The following is a 24624-nucleotide window of genomic DNA, read 5'->3' on the forward strand; positions in this document are numbered from 1 at the left end:
GGACCCATAGTCATGCTTCGTATGAAGAGTAATATAGTGAGCATGAAGGCATTCTAGCTTCATGCTTCTTTTTATAATTTGGCTAGAACCTGTCATTTTTGAACTAATAGTAATATTATTGGCATTATCTTGTATATCTATAAATTTGAAACTTAGCATTATTGGACAGTTTGGAATGTTAATAAAAATCTTTGCAAACTTTCTTAAGAAAATGTTGATATAATTAAGAAAAGGACATTTACCACATTGCCAATGTACAAATATTTTAATGTTCGTTTCAAGTCACAGGGGCTTGCCAAAATGGCTTTTGGAATCAAAGTCTGTTATTTGTAAAGAAATTATGCCATTACCTAATTCAAGCTCACCATGATCTCCATTATGTTTTAAATTATGTTATATCCCATAATCTGTTATATTACCATAAGTAACTATAGTAAAACATTATTATATTATTCCACATACTTACCATCATGTCCTCTAATTTGAAAACACCAACTAAACACTTAAAAACAATATCATCTACACAGAGTGACTTCTTTTACTTGATGTTTAATAAAATAATCTCCTACAAATGTTCTGAAAAGGTTTTCTTATGAGCTATTGGTATTAGGCAAACAAAAATTACAAATGGTTTAATTATCACGTCTTAAGATTTGCTAAGTCCAAGGAACTATTTGGGGTAAAGCAACTTAGCACATCAAAAGCCCACTAATTAAATGAAGTGGAAGACTGATGGGAATTGATGAAATATATGAATTGTAGGACGTTTCTTTAAAAAATAATTTCAGTTATAAAACCTTAAATGAAATGTTGACAAGGGTGGCTTGCTTTAATAAAGGGATAGGAATGTTTAGTAATTAGCATGTTAACTATAAAATATAAAAATGTGATTTTTAACCTCATAAAAATTTGGTATTTATAGTGTTATAGTGGTAATTCATTCAATATGCCTTTTTCCACAGGTAAAGGAAAAAACTTCAGTGTAGATCTGATCTAAAGTATAACAAGTTGCAAAGAAGGGGAGGGTAAGCTAATGAAAAATGTTATAAAAATGCTTTATAATGCAATTAAAATGTTAGTGGTTTTAGAACTTGTGTTACTCGATAATTATGGCAGTAGTCTCTTAACCATCAAATATTTTCTTGTTCAAATTGAAAAAACATACCTGTACAGCCAGTTTTTCCTTTTTTGCCTGAATATCCCATATCACAGTGGCAGATGAATGAACCTTTTGTGTTTTCACAGGTTCCACTTAGGCAGATATTTGGATTTAGGTCACATTCATTGACATCTGTAAAATACAGATATTATTAATACATATAACTGTTTGATATCATTGAAAACTTTTCTCCCTGACAGAAGACAAAAAAAGGGACCATATTTACAGAGCTCAATTCACACCTGCCACACTCAGTTCATACCGCAGGCCACCCCAGCAGACTGGCTCTTTATCTGGGCTACAAGCAGGAGGTCACATAATCAAATAAAACAGACTGACTCTAGGCTGTGTATAGAGCCTGTTTATGTGACAGTCTAGAAAACTTTTTAAAATGACATATTCTGTTGCAAGATAAAAATTTTAATTCAGCCTGAGACTGCCAACATGTTAGATTCCGTATTTTAAAAGTAAGTATAGATGCACTATTAGTCTTAGTTCAGGTCGTGACAAACTTCACTCCTTGCCCAAATTAAAAAGTTTCTGTTTTTTATGACATTCACTTTACTGTTTTTTTTTAAGTTTATTTATTTGACAGGGACAGAGACAGTGCAAGTGGGTGAGGAGCAGAGAGAGAGAATCCCAAGCAGGTTCTGCACTGCCAGCACAGAGCCTGATGCGGGACTTGAACCCACAAAACCACAAACGAGATCATGGCCTGAGCCAAAACGACTGAGCCACCCAGTCACCCCTATGATATTCACTTTAATTTATAGGGCTTCATAAATATTCAGTAAGGGTTTTCTGAAGATACAAATGTGAGATAATTTAAAATTTTAATTCTAGACTCTCACTTCTGGCCAAGATGGAGTAGTAGAGGTGGAATTTGCTTTCCCATGGGAAACACCAGCAAAAAAACAACAGAGGCAACAAAGAAAGTGATGCCTGAGAGAAAGAAAAGCTAGGTGAGCTCCATAAATGCCCTAGATTACAGTGTAGGACAGTTTTAAGTCCATGGCATAGGGAAGGGGATGACCGTTGGAGCCAAGTAGTGTCCCAGAGTTGAGGGGATACTGCTGGACATCCTGGAAGGTCAAGGTAGTCAGAGTTCACAAGGAAGAGTAAAAGAAAGAAAGCAGAAAGAGAGCTCTGGGAATCTGCAAAGGGTCCCTGTCATATATTCAGATAAGTAGTGATCAGTGCATTCAGGTAAAGAAACTACTCAAAGCTAGGGGAAGTATCACTCAAAAGAATTAGAGGGAACAATCATCAGGGCTCACAGAGGGCCTGTAATTGTGCCTGTTCCTACCAGTCAGATTGAAAAATCTCATAATTTAGAAGGGTCTTCCTTCAATAATGGGGCAAAATAAGCCTTACAGCAACTGCTGCTTCAAAGCATAACATCAAAACTTTGAAAAGACCCATCTGTTTCCAAATAACTGGGTTGCAGAACAAAGCCCAAGAATATTTCTAGGGATACAAAAATATCTAGCGCCTAGTAAGTCAAAATTTATAGTGTCTGGCATTCAATCAAAAATTACCAAGCATTCAATGAAGCAGGAAAATATGACCCATAATGAAGAAGAAAGTCAATTTACTGAAATGACCCAGAACCGACACAGATGATGGAATTGGTAGACAAAGACACTGAAGCAGTTATTCTAATTCTACTTCATAGGCTCAAAAAGCTAGAGGAATGACTGGACATAGAGAAGATGTGAAAAATGACCCAAATCAAATTTTTGGAGATGAAAACTATAATGTCTGAGCTTAAAAAATACTGAATGAGATTAGATATTACAGAAGAAAACTGTAACAAATTTGAAGACATAGCAATAGAATACATCAATACAATCAATTGTAGAGTTTGTCGCATTCTTGTCAGAAATAAATTTTGCTTGCCTTTAGTAAAAATATTTTAAAGTCCTAGACTCTAGTCACAACAGAAGAAGGGTTAAGGAGACAGAAATAATGCACAGACACAAAATAAGTGTATGTGTGGAGTTGACCAATGGTTAACTCAGTCCACATAACATATCTGACAAGAACATTATGTCACAGTCACAAGAAAGTTGCTCTTTGGACTGCTGGCTTTGAAATATTACTAATATGCTCCTAAATATCCTTACTTTCCCCATAGGATCCATTTATCAACTACCCAAACTAGTGCTAATGTCATTTAACAGGGCTTGTGAATACCCAGACAAAATGGAAAATTCTGTCTTCTTTTCTCACCTACACAAGTCTTCATGTCTTCAGATGCCATGAATCCATCATAACACAAGCACCTGTACTCCCCGGGTATGTTTGTACACTGACCACCATCACAGATATTGGGGTTATCTTCACACTCATCAATGTCTGCAGAGAATAAAGCCAACAATAGTGTGTTGTTAATATTAGTTCTGTTATAAAAGGGTGAGAAAGTCCAATAAACTCAGCCTATTTGCATATGAGAATTAGTTCTCAAATCCAAATGTCCCATCAATTTATCCTGGGTGAAAAAGCAGAAAACCATTTTCAAGATTTACAATACACTATTCAGGATCAAGATCCACACCCTCTTAGAAATCCGTCATTTAATTAGTAATTTTATTCCTGATATGAATTTATCACTCAACAATGATTATGAATTTTATTTTTCTCATTGTCAAATGTAAATGCCTAAGATCTATCATCTGGTTTACTGCTATTTTAAAGGTGAAGTTTGCTTAAAATAAGCTTATCTACTTCGATGCATTTTTAGTAAAAATATTTATTTTCAACATTTAACTATTATGGTCAAATTTATATTTTAGCTTTTCAAGGAGATTTTTCTAGATAAGATAAAATAATTTTGATTCCTAAACCCAAGGCCTCTTCTTAACGGAAACCAAAGTGAAAACCTGTCTTACCTACCTCCCTTCTCATCTCTAGCTGACGACATGGCTCTTCCAGCCCGGGGTGATACAACAGGAAGTGAAAATTAGAGCAACAGTTCTCAAGTGTTAGCACTTGGAGAACCTGTGAAAACAGATTATTGGGATCTATCCCCAGAAGTTTCTGGTTCTGTAAATCTGGGTAAGGCCCAAGATTTTGCATTTCTAACACATTCTTGAGTGATGCTGATGCTGCTGGTCCAGAGAATCTGGGCCCTGAGTAGCACTGAATAAACCAAAAGATCAGATTCTTCAAGATTCTGATCAGTAAGAAAACTATATTTTATACTCCATATGCCAGGAACTGTGCTAAGCACTCTATACACTCCCCCACACAAGCAATCTGAACCCTATGTTTTAGATGAGGAATCTGATGCGAAGGATCTTTATTAAGGACACGCAGCTAAAATATGTGACAAAAAATTTTTTCAACTCAGGACTGTCTGACTCCAAAGTATGGGCCCTGAACCACTCTAGGTATGGACCTGTTATTGAGAGATTTCATAGGAAGCTAAGACCTACTCACCAGTGCATGACCTCTGGTCGGGCATTAGTGCGAATCCTGGCTGACAGCTACATTCATAGCTGCCTTCCGAGTTTGTACAGAAAGTCTCACAATTACCATTCATTATGCTGCATTCGTCGATGTCTAAGAAAAATAAAAACAACATCACCTTTCTCTGTGTTTGAGATCATGGCATGGGTTTAAAGTTTCCAAAGAAAAACAAAACAAGACAAAAACATCCTAGGGCAACTGGAAGTCATTGGGTCATTCAATTCCTTCAACACATATAAAGGACAAACCTACCATGTGCTAGAGATAATAATCTAATAGTGAATGAGACACATCCTATCCCTACCTTCATCATGCTTATGTTGCAGCCGGGAGTTAAATGAACAATCAGTTACACAGTACATGGTGTGCCACATGCAATGTAGGATAAATGCTAGGGATAAAAGAACAATCCCAGATATGATAATGGGCACGTGGATGAATTCTCTGGGTCACATATTCAATTATAAACTTGACACTCAGTTAGATCGGCTGAGGTTCCAATCCTTTTCAAGAACCTGAGTTGGAATTCTCAGTTGTCCTGGGCCATGTTTCAGAAAAATTTGGGCTGATTTATGGCTTTGGGTGGAAACCATGTGAGACTTGGCAGTTCCACATGATGTACACCCCAAACCAGGCAAAAACTGGCAGCTTTTAAAAAGTTTCACTTTGACTTTGGGCACAATAAACCCAGAGGGCTTTCTATGCCACTCTTCCCACTAAACCCACAGAGGGCTGTCCACAAAGCAAAATGCTTGTCCCACAAAACCCCGTCTTTAAGAAGTGCCAGACCTGGCCTCCATCTCAACATAAGATATGAACAGAACACAGTCTTCTTTCCAATAATTATTCTTTGAAATGTCTTAACTGATCTAAACCACCTAAGGGCAGACACCGTACCCTATGTTTTTTGTCTTTGTCACAGAACCCAGGCTTTGTTTATGGCAGGTGGTTAGTAATCACTTGCTGATTTGCCTGGGTATGCATGTGCATAAACAAAGCATGTGCTACCATTCAAAGCAGCATGGCTCAAATTATACTTGTTAGAGCTAAAACATCCAACATCCTTCATTTAAATGGTTGTTTAAAACAGACAAGGGAGGTGAGATGCAAAGATCGTGAGCCACCATGAAAAGAATTTTTACTTGCAGGAAAATAAGGAAGACAAAGTAAAAGCAACTAGTGATGAAAATAAAACTCAGAGAACATTGTTTGGGTGTTTTAGGAAGAGACTAAATAAAATATAAAATGAAAGAGAGAACTTACCGACACAGAACAGCCTGTCAGGAGTTGGATTATAGCCAGGGTTGCAGGCACACTGATACTTCCCTATGAGGTTCACACAACGGCCATTGGGGCAGAGGTTCGCACTCAGTTCACACTCGTTGATGTCTGTTTAGAAAATAAAAATAGTTAACATCCAGACAGAAGCTTCTGACTGTGGCAGAAGCGTGGGTTGAACAGCTGACGACAAATAAGTGGTCTGAAAGTCTTCTTCCTTACCTATACATGCTGAGATGTTGGGGGACAGCTGATGACCAGGAGGACATTCGCAGCGGAAGCTTCCCTCTGTGTTTAGGCAAACACCTCCTCGGCACAGGAGAGGATCTCTCTGACACTCATCGATATCTGCAAAATGGCGATGGCCCATGTTGACGATGGTGGTGGTGTCCTAGTCCAGGACCCCAGGCCAGTGCCCTCCTCAGTGCACCCAGTTGGTTAGAGTCTTGGCTGCCCATGGCTCACAGACTCCCTTCTTGGAGAACCACTGTCCCTCTCACCCAGAAATGTCTGAGAGGCGAGAATTATACCCCACCCCCGTGTTGGGGGCTTCCCAGTGGCTGGCACGGGACTGTACAATGTGACCTCCTTGCCTAACAGTGGGACACCTCTTTGGTGCTATTCATATTCCAGAGGCCCCTGTAGGATCAGGTTAGGGCTAAGAGACCTCTTTCCCTGCCCTAATTTGCTTCCCTTACTTCCTTACAGCTTCTTTCTGAGAGTACTACCTCACAAAAATCCCCATCTCAGGCCTCTCTCTAGGGAACCCGATCTAATACAGCCAGCGTAATCAATCTCTTTTTCTAGATGTTGGACAGAAGCCCCATAATGTGACCTCCAACACAGCTAATGTTTGAATTGTTCTCTCTTCCCTGGGGTGTCTCTTCCAGGTGTTAAACTCACTTCTTAGACCCATAACTGGTATCCTAGGCCACCTGCCAGCCCACAGCATGAATTCCCTCATGCTTTCTGCATGTCAGTCTCCCTCTGCCCCAGACTGATTCTGGACTCACTGGTCAGGAAACCAGTCCACTGGGGGAGCTGGGGAATCCTGGGAGGGAGGCTCTGAGTTTTCAAAGCTTCAGGGAATCCCTCTCCTCCTGTGCGGATCAGATGGTCACACACTTACCCATGCAGTTCTTCATCATCATGAATCCACTTTCATAGCCCTCATCACACTTGCATTCAAAGTCCCCTGGGGTGTTCACACACTGGCCTCGGCCACAGAGGTCAGGGGATATTCGGCATTCGTCGATGTCTGAATGAAGGCAGTAAGTGGCAGCACATGAGTATCAGGACAGCTTTCATTCTTGTGGCAATATGTTAAAGGTGAAGAGTTCTAAAGGGTATCCCAGGAAGGGGAGCCCGTCACTGACCTGTGCAGTTCCTTTCTTCAGAGTCAAGAGCAAAGCCACTGTCACACCTGCACTTAAAGCTGCCAATGGTGTTTCTGCACTTGCCGTGGGTGCAGAGGCTGGGAATCATCTTGCACTCGTTGATATCTTCAAGAAAAATAAAATGTGCAGAAAGTTCCTGAGCATCCTATAAGGAGTTTTCCATGCCCCTATTTTATTTTTTAATGTTTATTTATTTTTGAGAAAGAGACAGAGAGACAGAGAGAGAGAGAGGGAAAGCACAAGCAGGGGAGAGGCAGAGAGAGAGGGAAACAGGATCTGAAGCAGGCTCCAGGCTCTGAGCTGTCAGCACAGAGCCCCACGTGGGGCTCAAACCCATGAACTTTAAGATGGTGACCTGAGCCAAAGTCGGATGATTAACCAACTGAGCCACCCAGGCGCCCCTCAATGCCCTTATTTAAAACCCAGGAGAGTCCTGATTTAAAGTCTTGGCAATATGCATTTTATTGTATTGTATTGTATTTTTAATGTTTATTTATTTTTGGGAGAGAGAGAGAGAGAGAGAGAGAGTGCCAGCGAGCACGAGCAGGGGAGGGGCAGAGAGTGGGGGGGGGGTTATTGGGGGTGGGGAGGGAACAGAGGATCTAAAGCAGGCTCTGCACTGACAGCACAGAGCCCAACGTGGGGCTTGAACTCGTGAACCGTGAGATCATGACCTGAGCCAAAGTCGGACGCTCAACAGGCTGAACCACACATGTGCCCCTTGGCAATATGCAATTTAAAGAATGTGTGATGATCCATGAGAACTATGATTTTGTAAATGTTTCTAGTCTTTTAAACTTCTACATTTTAGAAAGCAATATTAGGGAAGTAGAAGGGGTGTTTATTTGGACTTTTAGAGCCCAGCACACTGCCTGATACATACCAAACACTTAAGTATTTGCTGAATGAATGACTAAATATTCTAAACCACTAGCATCCATACTTAAAAGCACATAGAAGATGACTGGCATATATTACTTCACAGCAACCAATTGAGAGTATAGTGGAATGAGATATTCATCTATTCTTTTTGATGCTTCTTTGGATACACCTAAAATATAAGAATGGCAAAAAAAAGATGCCATTTATAATTTAAACTATTTGTAAATATTGTATACTATTTAAAATATTTTCTGAAATATGTATAAAATTTAAAAATATTTTCTCAATTAATATTAAGGTGTTATTAATATAATTAAAAGAGTTTCTTGTACACTAGGGGACTGCATAGGTACCCTGTGATCTCCTTTCAGGAAGTTTTTTTTTTTTTAAATGCTTATTTATTTTTGAGAGAGAGACAGAGACAGAGACAGACAGAGACAGAGTTCAAGTCAGGGAGGGGCAGAGAAAGCGGGAGACGCAGAATCTGAAGCAGGCTCCAGGCTCTGAGCTGTCAGCACAGAGCCTGATGCAGGGCTCAAGCTCACAAATGGTGAGATCATAACCTGAGACGAATTCGGATGCCTAACAAACTGAGCCACCCAGGTGCCCCTCCTTTCAGGAGTCTTTCTAAAGCAAGACCTAAAGTTCAAAGAATACAAGTTCATTTCTACAAAATGTCATGAAAGACAAATTAAATCTCCAGAATAAGTCCTTCTGTGGCAATGGATTGCCACAGTCTTTGGAAGCAAATTATTCAAATTCCTTTGAATTTACTTAGAAGACATTTAAGAGGCCATCTAGAAACTGTCTCTATAGACAGAATTTTAATCCCCATGGTTTCTTGGACTGAACACTCGGTACAAAAAAAGTTTATACTTTTTATATAAGAATAATTAAGCAATATTCATATACTCATTTCCCAGTTTTATAAGTTGATTTAGTCATAAAGTGTAATAACTAGGCCCAGACACACTGGGAAACCAAGATAAAAATCTATAGCAGGAATATAAACTGAGACTCTCTGAAAAACTGGAATTCTGAGAAACCAGTCATGATTTTTTCCGTGTGCTAAAGTAAACAAGTTAGGCATCATTGTGCGTAAAAAGTTAAATCAATTTTGGAATTAGATTAAATCTGTAATTTCTCATTTTTTTTTTACATGAATTTTAGGTTATAGTATAATAAACCGAAATAGTGTTTGAGATATCATAAGGCACTGGAATGTGTTTGGCACAGGAATGACTTTCACTGTATTTTGGACCAAGAGGACCTGCCATTGGCTTCTCATGCCACTCACCCTTAATATCTATACTCAGGTGAACTGAAGTGACCCAGATGAAATCAGGAGATAAAAGGGCAAATCATATAGCATTAGCAGATGGAATTAAAATTCCCCAAGAAGATTGCCTTTTTGTTTCTATTTGGTTTAGGATAGCACTATAATCTACGTTAACACTTAATAAATAGCTAATGGGAGAGGCAAGTGACCTCGGGCAGTCCTGGAGGTGGGGAAGTAGAAGCTGTCGCAGAGTGACCATCTGCTGTCTGTTAACCCAGCAGGTGAACGATGTACACTCAGATCATCGAGGGATGGCCACATGGGTAATGTTCACTGTAGTTCTCCTGGTAGCAGAACCTCCAGTCCGTCTAAAAAGAGGAGCAATCAAGCACTGAAACCATTGTACCTTTGAAGAAAGGTTTTCCATTTGTAATTTCTTTGGTGGCGAATCCAGGCCCCCTGGGACAGAGCTCCTCATACTCAGGCGTGTTCCTCACAGGACACTCCTCGCATTCCTCGGTACCCCAGGCCGCCCCGACAGAGCAGCAGCAGGCGTCCATGCGGTGGCGGCCGGCAATGGGCAGAGTGCACTCCTCGTCCTCGTACCTCAGGAAGCAGGTTTCCACGCGGATATCTGCCAGATGGAACACAGGAAGGCTTACGAGAGCTACTCTGTTTTCACTGGCCCCAGCTGCCAACCAGTTGTGTCAGGCAAAGTACAATAAACACCATAATCTGTGATGTACTTATTGGCCAGAATGATTTTTTTTTTTTTTTCCAAAAGGAGCTCAGGCTTTCTGATGGGTATTCCCACCTAATAAAGACTCCCTTTTCTTTGGTAGCTCATATTTATTTGGACCTCCTATTTCTGGAAACATTCCTTTCAAGTTTAGGCACCTTCTGATAATTCTACATGAGGAACGGTATTCTGGGAAATCCCACAATGCTCTTTTGGGAGATGTCTGCTCCCTGTACAGACATGCTTACTACCAATGCACGCGCTCCATAATGCCTTGACGTCTGCTCTCTGGCTACAAGGAAGCTGCACTCTTTATCACTGGACAACACCTAAGCCAGCTCCAGCATACCTCATTTTTGGAGAGGTGCAATGTTAAATTCCAAAATGAAGACTGCCTTACTTGGGATTAAAGAGGAAAAATACAAAGAAAAGCCATCCATTCCTCTTCTCAAGTATTTCTTTCACCTTTACATGGTCTTATGTGTACATTCTTTGGGGCACATGTGGGTACCTCTAGCCCCAACCCCAAATTCACGGAATCGTAAGGGAGAGTAGGAGAAGTGACATGGTGGATGTCAGAAGACCTGGAGCTTGGTCTTGCAACTAAGAAGCTGCTTGTCTTAGACAAATTATGAACCCTGTCCCTGACTTTCCATATCTGTAAAATGATGTTGCACCCATCCTTGGGGGGGGTACTGTGAGGCTCAGATGAGATTGTGTGTCTGGAAACTGTAAAGTGTAATTAAAACCTAAGGCATTATCTTCCCTCTCTTTCTCCTTCACAATGCAGTCTTTAACCATTCACCTAAGTGCTTGGACTTCCTTTAATGTCAGAAAGCTTCTGAAGTCTTTGGGGCAACTCTACATTCAGGTTGCCTCTAATCAGATGGGTAGCTCCTATCTTTTAAAATGATTTCTACATTAAACACTGAAGCATCTTTTGACTGAAGAACCTAGAAGAAGGTTTTCATTAAATGCTCATTCCTCCTAAACAAAAGCTGACTCCAGAGGAGAGTAATTGACATCCATGGTTGCAACAAGACTCAAGCCTTGGGATTCCATCTTTTCCCTCCCATATTTCTTATGCTATAAATCATACAGTTCTATATTTAAAGGTTAGTTAGTTCTAATTCATAAACAATCTGAATCCCTTACCCTCATATCACTCTTTTAACCACCTATAGTGGTTAAGGATGATCTCAGAGGAATATGGTTTCAGATACACAATGTATCTGAGCATCATTTTCAGAGTCATGGACTCAGAAGCGAGTGACCCAAGAGACATATTCCTGGCAGTCAGAAGCCACAGAAGTAGCATCAGAATAACTCTGCCAGATGCCACACACGACTGTGGAATCTCAAAAGTGCTGTCATTAAAAGTCCATAGGGCAGCTTTCTAAGAACTCAGGGTCCCATCTTCCATATCATTGCCACTTGGACTTGAGCAGTTGGCATGGAGAATCCCACCATGATTAGAAGTGACAGTACCCCTGGGCTCCTTCACTATTCAGGACTGTGGCACTCTTCACTCATACCCATAAGAGTTTCCTGCAAGGCCCTGTCCATCTTGCCAATGGCAGGACATGCCTAGCGGCCATGGGCTACAGTTTTCAATCAAGCAAAAATGCTCTTGCCTCTGTTCACCTTGTATCCTATAGTCCATGGCATATGGGGGCAGATTTAAGAGCTTTGGAATAATAACCACGATGGTAATATTTAAGGAATAGTTACATCAATATAGAACTAAAGTTTCTCTTCACTAACATGTTCTCTACTCTTTGTATAAAGGATAAACAAAGAGCTTGAGTGAGGAAGCCTATTTGTCAAGGAAACCACCATAAATCCTAGTGGAAATGTTGAATTGGGCGTGTGTGTATTTGTACTTGAAACCAAATATTCAACTTTGTCTTGTTAACTGACTCTTTAATATCTTTAGGAGATGGTCATTAGAAAAGTAATGAGCTCAGGATTTACCTAGGCAGATCCTCCCTGTGGCATCCAAAGTCATCCCACTGGGACACTGACATTTAAATGATCCCTTAGAGTTAACACATAAGCCATTTTTGCATACTCCGGGGAATACTTCACACTCATTTATATCTATGAAGAAAAAAAAGCATGAAGTTAAAATATCTATACAACATCATTCTGTTTTATTTCATACAAGGGGTCATAATTATTCTCACAACAGAAAAGGCCATTTTGAACCAAACAAATTCACAAAATTAGTTTGCCTCCAAATAGTTGATGTAGAATTTCTGGGATCTTTGAATAGCAACCATGCTGAGTCCACCTATTACCAAAGTTATAAGAGTTTCTCCATTGGTCCTAGCGAGTAATTTTTTTTAAGTTTTATTTATTTATTTTGAGAGAGACAGAGACAGTGTGAATAGGGGAGGGTCAGAGAGAGGGAGGGAGAGAGAATCCCAAGCAGGCTCCACACTGTCAGCGCAGAGCATGACGTGGGGCTCGAACTCAGGAACTCACGAACTGTGAGATCGTGGCCTGAGTCAAAACCAAGAGTCGGATGCTCAACCAACTGAGCCACTGGGCAACCCAGTAATTTTTGAGTTACAGAGGCTGGGAGTTGGTGTGAGTTCTTGGTGACAGCTCTCGGTACTATAGACATCTCAGGTAAGACTCCCAGGAGTCACATAATTAGCTTTATGAGATCAGATGTCTGGAAATAAGTAGAGACAGAAACCTGGTCTTTCAAATGAACAAAGAAGAGATTGCGTGAAGGTGAGCATTGAGAAAAATCCCACTGAGAAATATGTGGGGTCAGTCAAAAGTGTCTTTTTAAGTGTCATCTGCGGAGATGTCCCCAGAAGGCACATAGTTCTAACTCAGCAATGGTCTCAGACTGTTCTGTCCCAGCTTGAGTTAGGGAGAGTCAAAAGATGCTCATGTTCGTTCATTCATCATTCACCCAGTCTCTCTCAAATGTACCAGTCCCTCCCAGTGCTTAATGGAACTCAGTATGTTCTCTGCACTTAACTTGGAAAAATATTCAGCATCAAGTTAATTCAAAGAAATATACTTGCCAATGCCAAAAAGGGGGAACATTAGTTAAGAAACACACACACACACACACACACACACACACACACACACACACACACTGCGTCTCTATTTAGAAGAAATAACTTTCCAAGTGAGTGATGTTGAAAAATCTATTTGAAATCTTTCCTTGTGAGATATGTAAGTGGGGAGGGGAAATTTACCTTTTGGGGTTTTTTGTTCTGGCCACTTGTACATCAAAATGTGCTGCTGAGGTCAGATAAGTTATTAACCGTGGGTCTGGACCAGAGAAAGGCCAAAGGATTCAGTCATCATTTGGAAAGCAAGACCTTGGGTGGGGGTTGTAGTGTTCCTCTTTATGTGAGCAAGGAAAAAACTTCATTTCATTCCACATATGGGACTAATTGCTGTTTTTAAAATTTTTCAGCTGCTGTGTCATGTCAGGTTGTGTTAGTCACCCTGACCTGCATCTATCTGGGACTCCGTGAGAAAGAATCACAGCAGACTGGAGAGGATCCACATAAACTTTCAAACACGAGGCAACAGAGTATGTCCTTCTATATCATTCATGACCGTGAAACAAACAAACAAACAAACAAACAAACAAAACCCAGGACAAACCAAGAAAAAATGCAAATTTTAGGGTCTCATTGAAAACTTCCACTTTTGTCTTCCTGATAGTGTTTTGAAAGTGCAGTCACTCTAAAAGTCACTCTTTTAGGTCAGCCTAAAACATTTTCAGTCACCCTGCCCTGTGGCCATAGTGATCCAACACTGGCAACAGCATATATATGCTTGTGAAATTAACATCTGTTATGTTCTGCAATTCTCATTAATTTTTCTCTCTGCTGCATATTTCTTACTGTAAAGTTTCATGACAACTTTATCCGGTCCAAGTTAACATAAGCATTCTTCTTGCATACAGAAATTTATGGTTTATAAATAATCATAAATACCTTCACACTGTGTTCCTTTAATTCTTGAATAGCCTTTACCACATATAGGATCTGTAAAAAACAAACAAATAAATAAAAACCAAAAAACAAATTTGAGATAACAATATCCAGACTTTGTATGACATAGTGTAAGAAACATGAAGGAGTACCTGGATGTGAATTAGATTTCGTTGCTATGAATAAGTCTAAGATAACAAGGTGTTTCTAAGACTGTATAGATGAAGAAGGAGAATGAAATGTCTCTTTGAATTAAGCTCAGTTCCTCTGATTCTGAAGACCCAAAGTTCCCCTGAAGATCATGCTAAGGTGATCACTAAGAAGCAAATTGGCTAGATTTCTCTCTTGCTAACAACTCTAAAATAGGAGTCACAGTATATGATTATTGTAACATGAATATGGAAGACCAAGTCTAAAATTTGAAGATCTCCTGCCCTGCAGCATTCATACATATAAATTCACACATTTATATACCCAGACACCAAATCAATAAAATCATCAGCAAGGCTCTCAAACCTCAGCTTTGCAACAGATTTAGAAGTTAGGTCATGAATAGTGGTTCCTTTATGTCAGTCTATTTTTGGAAGATAATCTATGCCTGCAAAAAGCCCTAAGTATGAGGTTCTAAGAGAGCCCATAGAAATTGCTGATCTAGGAAGGCAACATCAGGAAACCACATTACAGTGTGTGATAGACAATAATAACCAAATCACATGAAATTACTGTCCTTGACACTTCTCTTAGTTTCCTATTCAGCACTATGTTTCATTGAGGTCAGTGGAATTAAATCTAAAATTCCCAGGTGAACCTAAATGAAAAAAGTACTGGGTTTCCTCTTTCTAAGCGAAGACACCAGTGGGACGGGCCCCGTAGCCACAGTGCCTGTCTCTCTCTTACCGAGTTGGCATAGGGTACACGGGCTCCCCCAGGCAGCACCGAGGGAAGAACAGCACTGGGACTTTAAAGTGGCTCCATTGATGTTGATCTCACACCGCCCATCAATGACAGTCTGCCAGCAAGTGCCCTTGATAGTTTCTGCAAGGAGGTTGGAGAAGATTTTATTAGATACTTAATAAAATCTTTATCAAACACTCAAATATGTGCATTGGAATTACAGCAAGAAGGGCATCATGAAACAAGGGATAATGATAATTTAAACTTTTGTTTATCCATACTTAAACTCTTATGCAATAAGGTCTTCTGCATCAAAAGTAGACACTAAATACAGTACTGATACAGCAGAATAAATACCTATGCAGATGGTTTTTGTTGGATCCAAAGTACTTTCAGAAGAACATTCACAAATAAAAGAGCCCGGGCTGTTCTTGCAGACGCCATTAATGCAAGGACTTGATTCACATTCATCAATGTCTAAAACAAAAAGAGGTCTACATTACTGCTAAAAACTAGTCTTGGGCATGAAGGAATATTTAAACTGTGGCCTCAATTGCTACCACATATTCTTTATTAGATAGTAAATCTGGCCTAGATAGATTTTTTTTCTAGACTAGATGGAAAATCAAGAATAATAATTGAGGGGCGCCTGGGTGGCTCAGTTGGTTAGGCAACCGACTTCAGCTCAGGTCATGATCTCATAGTTTGTGGGTTCGAGCTATGAATCAAGCTCTGTGCTGACAGCTCAGAGCCTGGAGCCTGCTTCGGATTCTGTGTCTCCCCCTCTCTCTACCCCTCCCCTGCTCACGCTCTGTGTCTCTCTGTCTCTCAATAATAAATAAACATTAAAGAAATTTAAAAAAAAGAATAGTAATTGAGCATATCTCTATAGCACAGAATCTGGCACATGGCTGAATGTTTTTATTCAGGAAATCTGGATTAAATTTTAAGTGTGATCTCTGAATTACTAGCTATGTAATATTTTCTTCATGTCTTAAATGATGGCAAATAAAATGCCAACTGCAGGTAAGTACCATAGTAGCTTACAAAGTACATGCAAGTGTCATTTGGGACCACAGAATCTCAATTACAATGATATAATTGTCTAAAATAAAGGGGCACCTGGGTGGTTTAGTTGGTTGAGCATCCAACTCTTGATTTTACCTCAGGCCATAATCCCAGGATTGTGGGATTGAGCCCCATGTTGGGCTCAGCATGGAACCTGCTTGGGATTCTCTCTCTCCTTCTGCCCCTCTACCCTTCTTGCTTGCTTGCTTGAATGAATGAATGAATGAATGAATGAATGAATGAATAAATATGACTCTAACTGATTTTCATGGTTTTCCAGTGGCATACCAAAAGACAATAAAGTACCTAATATAAGAATAAAAACATAGTTTACCTTCACAGGTTTTTAGGTCAGGTTTGTAGATAAATCCCTTGGGGCAGGTACAGACAAAACTTCCAGGAGTGTTTCTACACTGTCCATTGTCACAAAGCAGACTGTTCAACACACATTCATTAATATCTGCAAAACCAATGAACATGAACTTTTAGAGGGAGCTCATTCTTTGCATGCAATTTCTCTGCTTTTTATAGGTTAAATTTTTAAGGTCATATGAAATGATTAATTTAAGCAAGGAGGGAAAACTCCTCTACCACAGGTTTTTGCCTAACTTACCTAATTTGAGGAAAATAGGGGTTTCATCTGATTATTTATAGTAGGGATCTACAAAGTCTAAAGTCACCAGATACTGTTCAATTTACTTTCTTTAACAGGAAGAAACTTGGATTTGCTGGAAATCATTAATCTTTATACAACTGTTTTATTGTGCCAGAATTAAAAGGACTAATCCTATTGATTTAAGGGACTAAATAAACATTTAGAAAGTATGGTCCAACTTTGATATGTGTTAGTTCTAGGATGGTTGTTTCTTCTTTAGAACAACTGAAATGGTCTCCAATTGTGTTTATAGAGTGTGAAGCAATCTATAGAGTTTATAATTCTTATGAGGAATTTAGACTTGAGATTCAGAGAGCTCAGAAAAATTCCTTACTTTCAGGTGAATAACAGGTCTGTCTCATGTAAAATCTAACTTTTGATATGTGTTACTCAGGTAATTTAGGAAGTGTGGAACTTCAACAGTTTGTTATATATAGTTTATAGTTATATATAGTTTAGTTGGCCTAAACTACATCACACAGACATAGAATAGGCTATATGTTCACAAGGAATTTTTTTATACACATCAACAAATTCTGCTTCTATAATCATTTGACAATCTAGTAGCCCTGACATAAAGGATACACCAATTCAGTACTAGAAATCATCATAGGTTCACAGTGGTAAATACAAGTAAATTAGCAATATATTTATAAAGTACTTAAATTATAAAAAAATTAAGTATAAAGTTATATTATTGTATGAGCAAACAACATGGTGAGAAGTCTATCAAAATGATATAGGGAATGCTAACACTTCCCCAAAGAGTCAGTATTGCAATTCTTAAACTTTGATGATGCCAGAAGAATCTGGAACCTTATATCGAGGAATTTATGATTATGATAAAAACCAACCAGTCCCTGGAGGGGATGGCTGTGGTGGATTTTTGATTCTTAACTTCATATCTCTAAACATAATCTGAAATATGAACATACTTCTGACCTGATGATAATCAGTTCAACTTTGGAGTATATATTTAACTTGTTGACGAAGAATCCCTACGGCCTCCCAAACTCTCCCTTTTGCTTCCAATGGGGTGATTTTTTGGATGAAGCTAAAACATCTCTGTGTCTTTCTGGGCCTGCTCAAATAAATAATGATTTCTGTCTTCTGATGAAGAGAGGCTTTTACAGAAAAATTAAATTGTAAATCTAGTTTGAAAACACCATGTGTACTCAGATGACAACTGTACCCCAGAAAAAAAGCCCTAAAATTAAGGGTGTGAGAGAGGAAGAATTCATTTCTCAAAAGTCATTGTAGACCACAAAGAGGGAAGGGCTAATTTGGGGACAGCAATAAAAGTTAGGGAAAGAAAAAGAAACCCGTAGTTGAAAGAAGAGGGTTTTGTGATAACTATACAGCTCCCCCGAAGACCTCCTATCCTCATTTTTTTATGTACTAGTTTAGCCTGACACTAAGATGAAAGGTGATTTAAAGGGGGGCAGAGAAGAAGCTTTTATTTACTGTTACTTCTATGAGTGTGCAAGCCATGAGTGAAGAAGGACAGCAAGTGAAAAATACTCAAGTAAGATTTCTGCTTCTTCGAAAATAATTGCTACCTCCACTTTGCCCATTATGACATTACAGGCAGGCCTAACAACAAAGACATCTATTAGATGCGATATTCTGCTTCAACCTGCACACTGTACATTGCAGGACAGAAACTACTCTTGCCATGTTGCATCCTTTAAGAAGTTAGAAAACAAAAGTAAACATTATTTATGCTGAATAGAAGTACAGGGAAGAAGAAGAGAAGGCTAGAGTGTGTGGGGAACAGGTGACCTGCAGAGAGCCAGAGGGGGCAAAATGGTTAAGGGCTTGTTTTAGGACATTTAGAGTTAGCTTTCCTCTCTGTTCTATCTCTAGAATCCCTCTCTTTTCTTTGTACACAGAGCCCTAGTCTCACAGATAGAGCCATGATCTCACAGTATCAAAACAAACTGGGGTAAAGAGATTCCTGAAAGGAGACAGAAATACACAGTTAGGTTGGAGGAGCTTTGAAAAGAATGTGTACAATGGCAAGAGGTCAGGGGACAACTTACGGATATTTCAGAGGTGGTCATTTTTAATAGTTCAACATAGTATAGTAAGCTGTTAAAAAACTACTTAATTGACATGGCCATTTTTCTCAGTCCAGGGGAAAACAGTTCTATATAATGTAATTTATTCGTCTTAAAGTTCAGGCACTGTTTGTCTAATCAAAGGCAACAAGTTTCTTGGTAGGGGTCCAAGTATTTCAGCAAGCTCCTCAACACCAAGAGGATGTGCAGTGGTAAAGTAAGGAACCATGGCAAGTAAAATTGCTTGTTACCCACGGACAAATAGGAGGAGGAACTTTCTTTTCTTGGGTCAACTAATGGCTGTCTGGGAGATAGCTGAGTTTAGTACCTGGCAAGTAGTTAATACTTGATTGATCATGTGTTGAAAGAATGAAAAGAAAGTCATTTTTGTTTATTTCAATCTGTAGCATCTCAAAATTATTGCATGTTCCACTAACTGACCACCTTAGAGCAGTACTTTTCAAACTCTACCACTACAATACTACCAGGGCAGAAGACAGTAAGTTCTAACACTGAAGACCCAAATGGCTTTTAGAGAGTAAAAATATAATTGAGGCCCCCCTTTTATCCTTATTAAAGCCTATTACTTTTCATCCTACTCCACGGAAGTATTTTTTTATGTAAAATGTGTTTTGCTTTCAGAAAAAAAGGATGCACCATCTTACATTTTGGTTTTAGTACACTCTGGCATATTCCCATGAGAATGAATACTCTGGTGTTAGAAGCTCAACTTCAGGAAACCTGCAGTATTATGTCACTACACTACAGAATGGACAGTACATTTTAGAAAATACTAGTCTAGGCAACTGAAGAAAGTTGCAAAAATAATGGTGCCCATGTTGACCATTTTCTTCCCAACCAAAGGTGTTCTTTTTGTTTGTTTGTTTTGTTTTGTTTTCTTAGTTACTGGCTGGTACCTTCATTAAAATTTGTTAAAGCATCAAAAGTGGTGTTTGCTAAACATAACAGAGAACAGTTATTACCGAAAATAAGCTGGGTTTCCTTTGATTGAATCTAGTAAGTGGTTGGGAGAAGAGTCGTTTCTCTTGGTAAAAATAGGGATGCCTTTGTAGACACAAGAGAACGGCTCACAATCTGTATTTTCTACATCTAAGGAGCTTCTCTTTTTTGGAGTGAACATGACACATGACTACTTATAAATTATCAGGATTCAGCTATGTAAATTTCAGTTAATCGAGACATGTATGTGTCATGCTGACACCCAAAGTGAAGATCACCCATTTGCTCAGTCCTAAAGCTACTCAAAAGCAGTTCCCTGCAAGCAACAAAAAAAAAGGAATGCATGACGCATGAAATGTCTTAGAAAACAGGTGAATCTTCTTACCAACACAGTTTTTTCCAGTTGAATCCACTTCATATCCTGAATTGCATATGCATTTGTAGGTCCCACGGAGATTTTCACAAATTCCATTTGGGCAGATATCTGGATCTAATGCACATTCATTTATATCTGCACCACCAAAAAGAGTTCAATATCAATAACATTCTAAAGCAAAGTTCAAAGAACTGTCAAAAAAATAACGTTACAATAAATGTAAAAACCTTAGGACCTGGTGAAAATCAAGTTTCACTTTGATGAGAAAGCTTGATCACTTCTTGTCACTACAAGATATTCTGAATCAAATCTTCCTTCCACCAGTCCTTGTGAGGAACTTGGCATTTGAGCTGGAACTACAAGATTACCAATCCTTAATCAGGCTAAGGGAGAGCCCCTGGGCTTCTGCTGGTTCAAACATCAAGATGGAAAAGTGGATCCGCCACACAGCCCAAGTCCCTACAACTGGTCTCCCTGCTGCCAGCCCATCCCTCTTCAATGTACCTTCTACGATGCCACCAGACTTAGCTTAAAAACGAGATGACTGTGTCATTCTCATGGTTCAAGCTTTTGTAGGTTCAAAAATATCTTCAAGATTAAATTAAAACATGAGCTCTGTTTATTTACTTCTTCCATGAACATACAATGCCCTTTTGCTCTGTGTCAGGAATGTCTGGAGCCAGGACTATTCATTGGTGCAAAGCCCATTCAAATGCCACCTGTTCTGGAAAAGCCTCTGCTGCCCTGTTCAGATAAGGCTGGGTCCTCCATCTTCTGTGTGCTCACAGACTAAGAAGAGCTCTATAATCAAGGGTGATGCAGAATGACAGTGAATAGCTAGTCTCAAATCTTGGTCCTAACTCTTCTATAAGCTAGGGTTGACATTTTTTCCTTTCTCCAGGTTTCTATCACAACTTTTTTATTCCCAACTATTTATTATAAATTTCTTTACTACTCTCTTTCCCCCAAATATCTCCTCCCCACCTTCATCCACACATAGTGATGAAATTAACCAAGAGGATAAACTGACAATCAATTCGGTCTACTTTTTTTCAGAACTTTCCTGAATCGAATCATTTAGTTTTACATCAATAAAATAATCCCTTCATCTTTCTTGTCACCTGTTTTTGCACTTTGTGCCAACTCTCCCTTTTAACTTCAATTCTTTTATGGTATCTATATTTCTCTGGTTCTAACTCCCGCACTTAAACGAAATATTTCATACTCTTCCAACTCAGTTAATTACTATCGCTGCTTGCTACAAAATGTAAGATGGCTCCCTACTGACACCTTATAATGGCTGAACACTTGACAGTTCAAAATGTGAATGGCCAATGATTCAATTGAGCCCATAACCCTGAACTGTACTTGATAATGCAAGAGCCAGAGGAGGACCAGACTGCCTCTTCTCATGAATGAGCGACCACAGTCATTGTATCTCAACTGCAGTCCTCATCCACCACCCTAAGAGAGCACCCAGTCTTCAGTACTGAGCCCAACACCCAAACCCAACAATCCCAGGACCCACTGTGCCATAATTACTCTGCCACTGGGGGCTTCCAGGAGTCCCAGGTACAGTGATGGCCAGAGAGGGGGCCAGACCTCCCCAGTCTGGTGTAAAGGGACCAACTGGAAACCCACAGGAAAGCCCAGTGCTGCTTCTGCACATGCTTATGGTAGCAAATTTCAAACAAGTCCTTACCACTGCCTGCTGATGTCATTCCTGGCCCACTGCTGCAGAGTGCCTGATATTCCGCTGCAATAAATTAACAGATAGTAAATGATTCCCTTGTTTGCAGAACAGGTCAATCTGCACTTGGCTTTGCACACATCATTTCCTGCTAAGTGAGTAGAACTGAAATAAAGTGGTAACGGAAAAGGAGGCATCTCCCAAGGGAGTCACTGGTACACCATGCTCCCATTTTAAAGGCTCCGCATCACTATGGAAAACAAGTTTTAAGGATATAGGCAAGCTACAGCAAGGCCTTGTGCAAAGCGCTTTCGGAAAAGGTGTTTTTCCTATAATTTGATTTTGTCCACCAGGGAACACTTCACACTTATAGTGAAATGTGCCTGTTAAAGTGTGGTTTCTTAACTGTTAATAAAACTTTCTCCCACCATCTTGGGAATAATTTTGTTTCTTAGTACAAACTTTTTTTTTTAATACAATCAAGTTCTTAACATTTCTCATTTCTCTCTTCAAATTCTCTAGTCTGCACTCACAAGAAAAACAAAGCCTCTACACTTGTATTTAAGTGTATTTTTAAAGTAAATATTCATCAGGATACTCTACGATAAATCTATAGGCAAAGTGTTGCATAATGTTAAAACTGAGATCTTACTAAGAAATTGAAGAATACAGAATGTGTACCCAAATTTGTGATGGAATCAGATGTCTACTTAAAACTGATGCAATGTTTCACATATAATTCCAATAATATTCAGAGGAGCATGAGAGTGAACGACGAAAATGGAGAACTAACTGGAATCATACTTTATCCAAGGAAAACAAACTGAAGTGTCCCCTTAGCTGCCCACAGTTTCTGGCAACACAGAGTCGCCAGGCCAAATGCAAATCGTTTGTGGGCTGAAGTGGCACAAGAACTGGATATTAGGGAGGGGCCTTTTTACACAGGCCTACAGCACCTCGCTGCTGATGCAAATAGCTCTTATACTTCTGCATGCTAGAAAATTCCATTCCTGATGACAGTGGATGCAAATGAACTGCACAGATTTTAAAAATGAAGGTTGAATCCTTCAGAGCCTCTGTCTTCCTACAAATGTAAACTTGAGAGAAGTGGTGAAATCCCTTAATTTTTAAATCATGCTAAGTGGGACCAAAAAAGGAACAACCGGGAAAGTGGCTGCCGTTGTGTGTTTGCAAGCCTGGGACTGAGAGCAAAAAGAAATGCATTGTCATTATCTTCTCATGTCAGCAATTAATTAAAACGCTTTTGAAATAACTATAAGTAACAAAGTAGGAAAAACAATATCATGTCAGTTTTACAAAAAGCAGTTTTACAGTTAGTGCTAAATTAGCTGATGCTTGGCCTAAATAGAAGCAAATTCTTTTCATTGTTCTTTTCCATTTGGGGAGAATCTGGTACTTGCACTGTCCTCTGCAGTCAGTGAGTTCAGGTCTACATCGGTTTGAATGCTGATGACAATGCTTGCTGTTGGGGGTCTTGGAAGCAAGCCCTTTCCCTCTTAGTTTCCTCTTCTATTAGTTTCCTCTTCTACAAATTGGAGATAAGGATACCGAAGCCACATGGCAGTTCTGTGCATTTACTAGGAGAACATGTAAGGTGTTGAACACAGCTCCTGGCACGGCTCATGCATTTCATAAATGATAGGTGTTGCAGAGCTAACTCAGTGTTGTGCTATGGAGGCACTGGTATGGGGACATAGGAGAAAATTCCCAAACTTCCACTTCTCTGGGTTTAACTGACTGATCCCTGTGAGGAGTAAATATTCAGCAGTCAGTGAGAAATATCTTAATATAGAGCCTTACTTGGCTTTCTTCCAGAGCACAAAGATGGACGTTAGATGTGATGAGGTTGGAGTTTCTCATTAAATTGACTAAAGAAGGAATCTTCTGAATATTTTCAGTACCTTTTAAAATCTCCCCTCTCTCTTGAAATGAGGGATACTGTCCATTTAGGTCCTTCATGATTTGGCATTTTCATCTACCAAAGACGTGGAGAAACCAAACTGAACAAAACCACTTCCACATGTGGACCTCTTCTGTGCAAGTGTGTTGAAATAGAAAACAGAAGCTAGTGGCGCTGCGCTTCAGGTTTAACTCATCTTAAGCTTTACTTCTTAAAGAAATATGGTCTCTTTTAGTCATCTTTTTATAAGATTACTTCATTTTCCTAGTTATCATAAGAATTCTTTGGAGATGTACTTAGTCCAGAGGAAAATGTAAAAACAAAGAACTGTATGCACCAAGGGTCCTAGATTCTAAGTTTGGTTCTTCCACATATTGAAGATAGGAACAAATCACCTATACCCCTGTGCACCAGTTTTCATGATACTCGTCTATCTTGTAAATTCCAAGTATGTAAGAAAAGTACTTTGAAAAGTTAAAGTAACATACAGCAAGCAGGGTAGTATTAATGATATACAACTATAAAGTTACAGGGATGTTTGTTAGATGGAATTATATTTTATGCTATATAATTGAAGTATTATTATTGTAGGCATGAATTGAACTAATTGCTAATCACATATAAAATGGTAATCTGTGATGTAATCGGCCAGAATAAAGCTTTATTTCTTAACTGGCCTTACCCATTTCTTTTAAAGTTTTCTAGTTAACATTCTCTAACTTCTCATATTTTAATTTCTTCTAACTCCTAATTTCAAATATCACTTTCAAAATGGCAGATGTTTAAATATTGTGAGTTAATCTTTAATTGACTATATATAG

At 39.2% G+C, this 24624-nt stretch overlaps 1 protein-coding gene across 1 annotated transcript in view; it reads right to left on the reverse strand.

Annotated features, from left to right (window-relative positions):
- Window positions 1-24624, reverse strand: part of FBN1 (fibrillin 1) — a 242882-nt gene that overhangs the window by 71467 nt on the left and 146791 nt on the right. The window contains exons 17-31 of the mRNA XM_040492627.1: window positions 21895-21948; window positions 20202-20327; window positions 16476-16601; window positions 15431-15550; window positions 15077-15214; window positions 14183-14233; window positions 12180-12305; window positions 9873-10100; window positions 7285-7410; window positions 7038-7166; window positions 6131-6256; window positions 5894-6019; window positions 4601-4723; window positions 3392-3517; window positions 1166-1291 (exon numbers count right to left, since the gene is read on the reverse strand). Of these exons, the coding sequence (XP_040348561.1) occupies window positions 1166-1291; window positions 3392-3517; window positions 4601-4723; window positions 5894-6019; window positions 6131-6256; window positions 7038-7166; window positions 7285-7410; window positions 9873-10100; window positions 12180-12305; window positions 14183-14233; window positions 15077-15214; window positions 15431-15550; window positions 16476-16601; window positions 20202-20327; window positions 21895-21948 (1851 nt within the window). The remainder of the gene's footprint in view (window positions 1-1165; window positions 1292-3391; window positions 3518-4600; window positions 4724-5893; window positions 6020-6130; window positions 6257-7037; window positions 7167-7284; window positions 7411-9872; window positions 10101-12179; window positions 12306-14182; window positions 14234-15076; window positions 15215-15430; window positions 15551-16475; window positions 16602-20201; window positions 20328-21894; window positions 21949-24624) is intronic.

The sequence above is a fragment of the Herpailurus yagouaroundi genome, unplaced genomic scaffold (assembly GCF_014898765.1).
Source record: "Herpailurus yagouaroundi ecotype Mexico unplaced genomic scaffold, PumYag 184, whole genome shotgun sequence".
Lineage (NCBI taxonomy): Eukaryota > Metazoa > Chordata > Mammalia > Carnivora > Felidae > Herpailurus > Herpailurus yagouaroundi.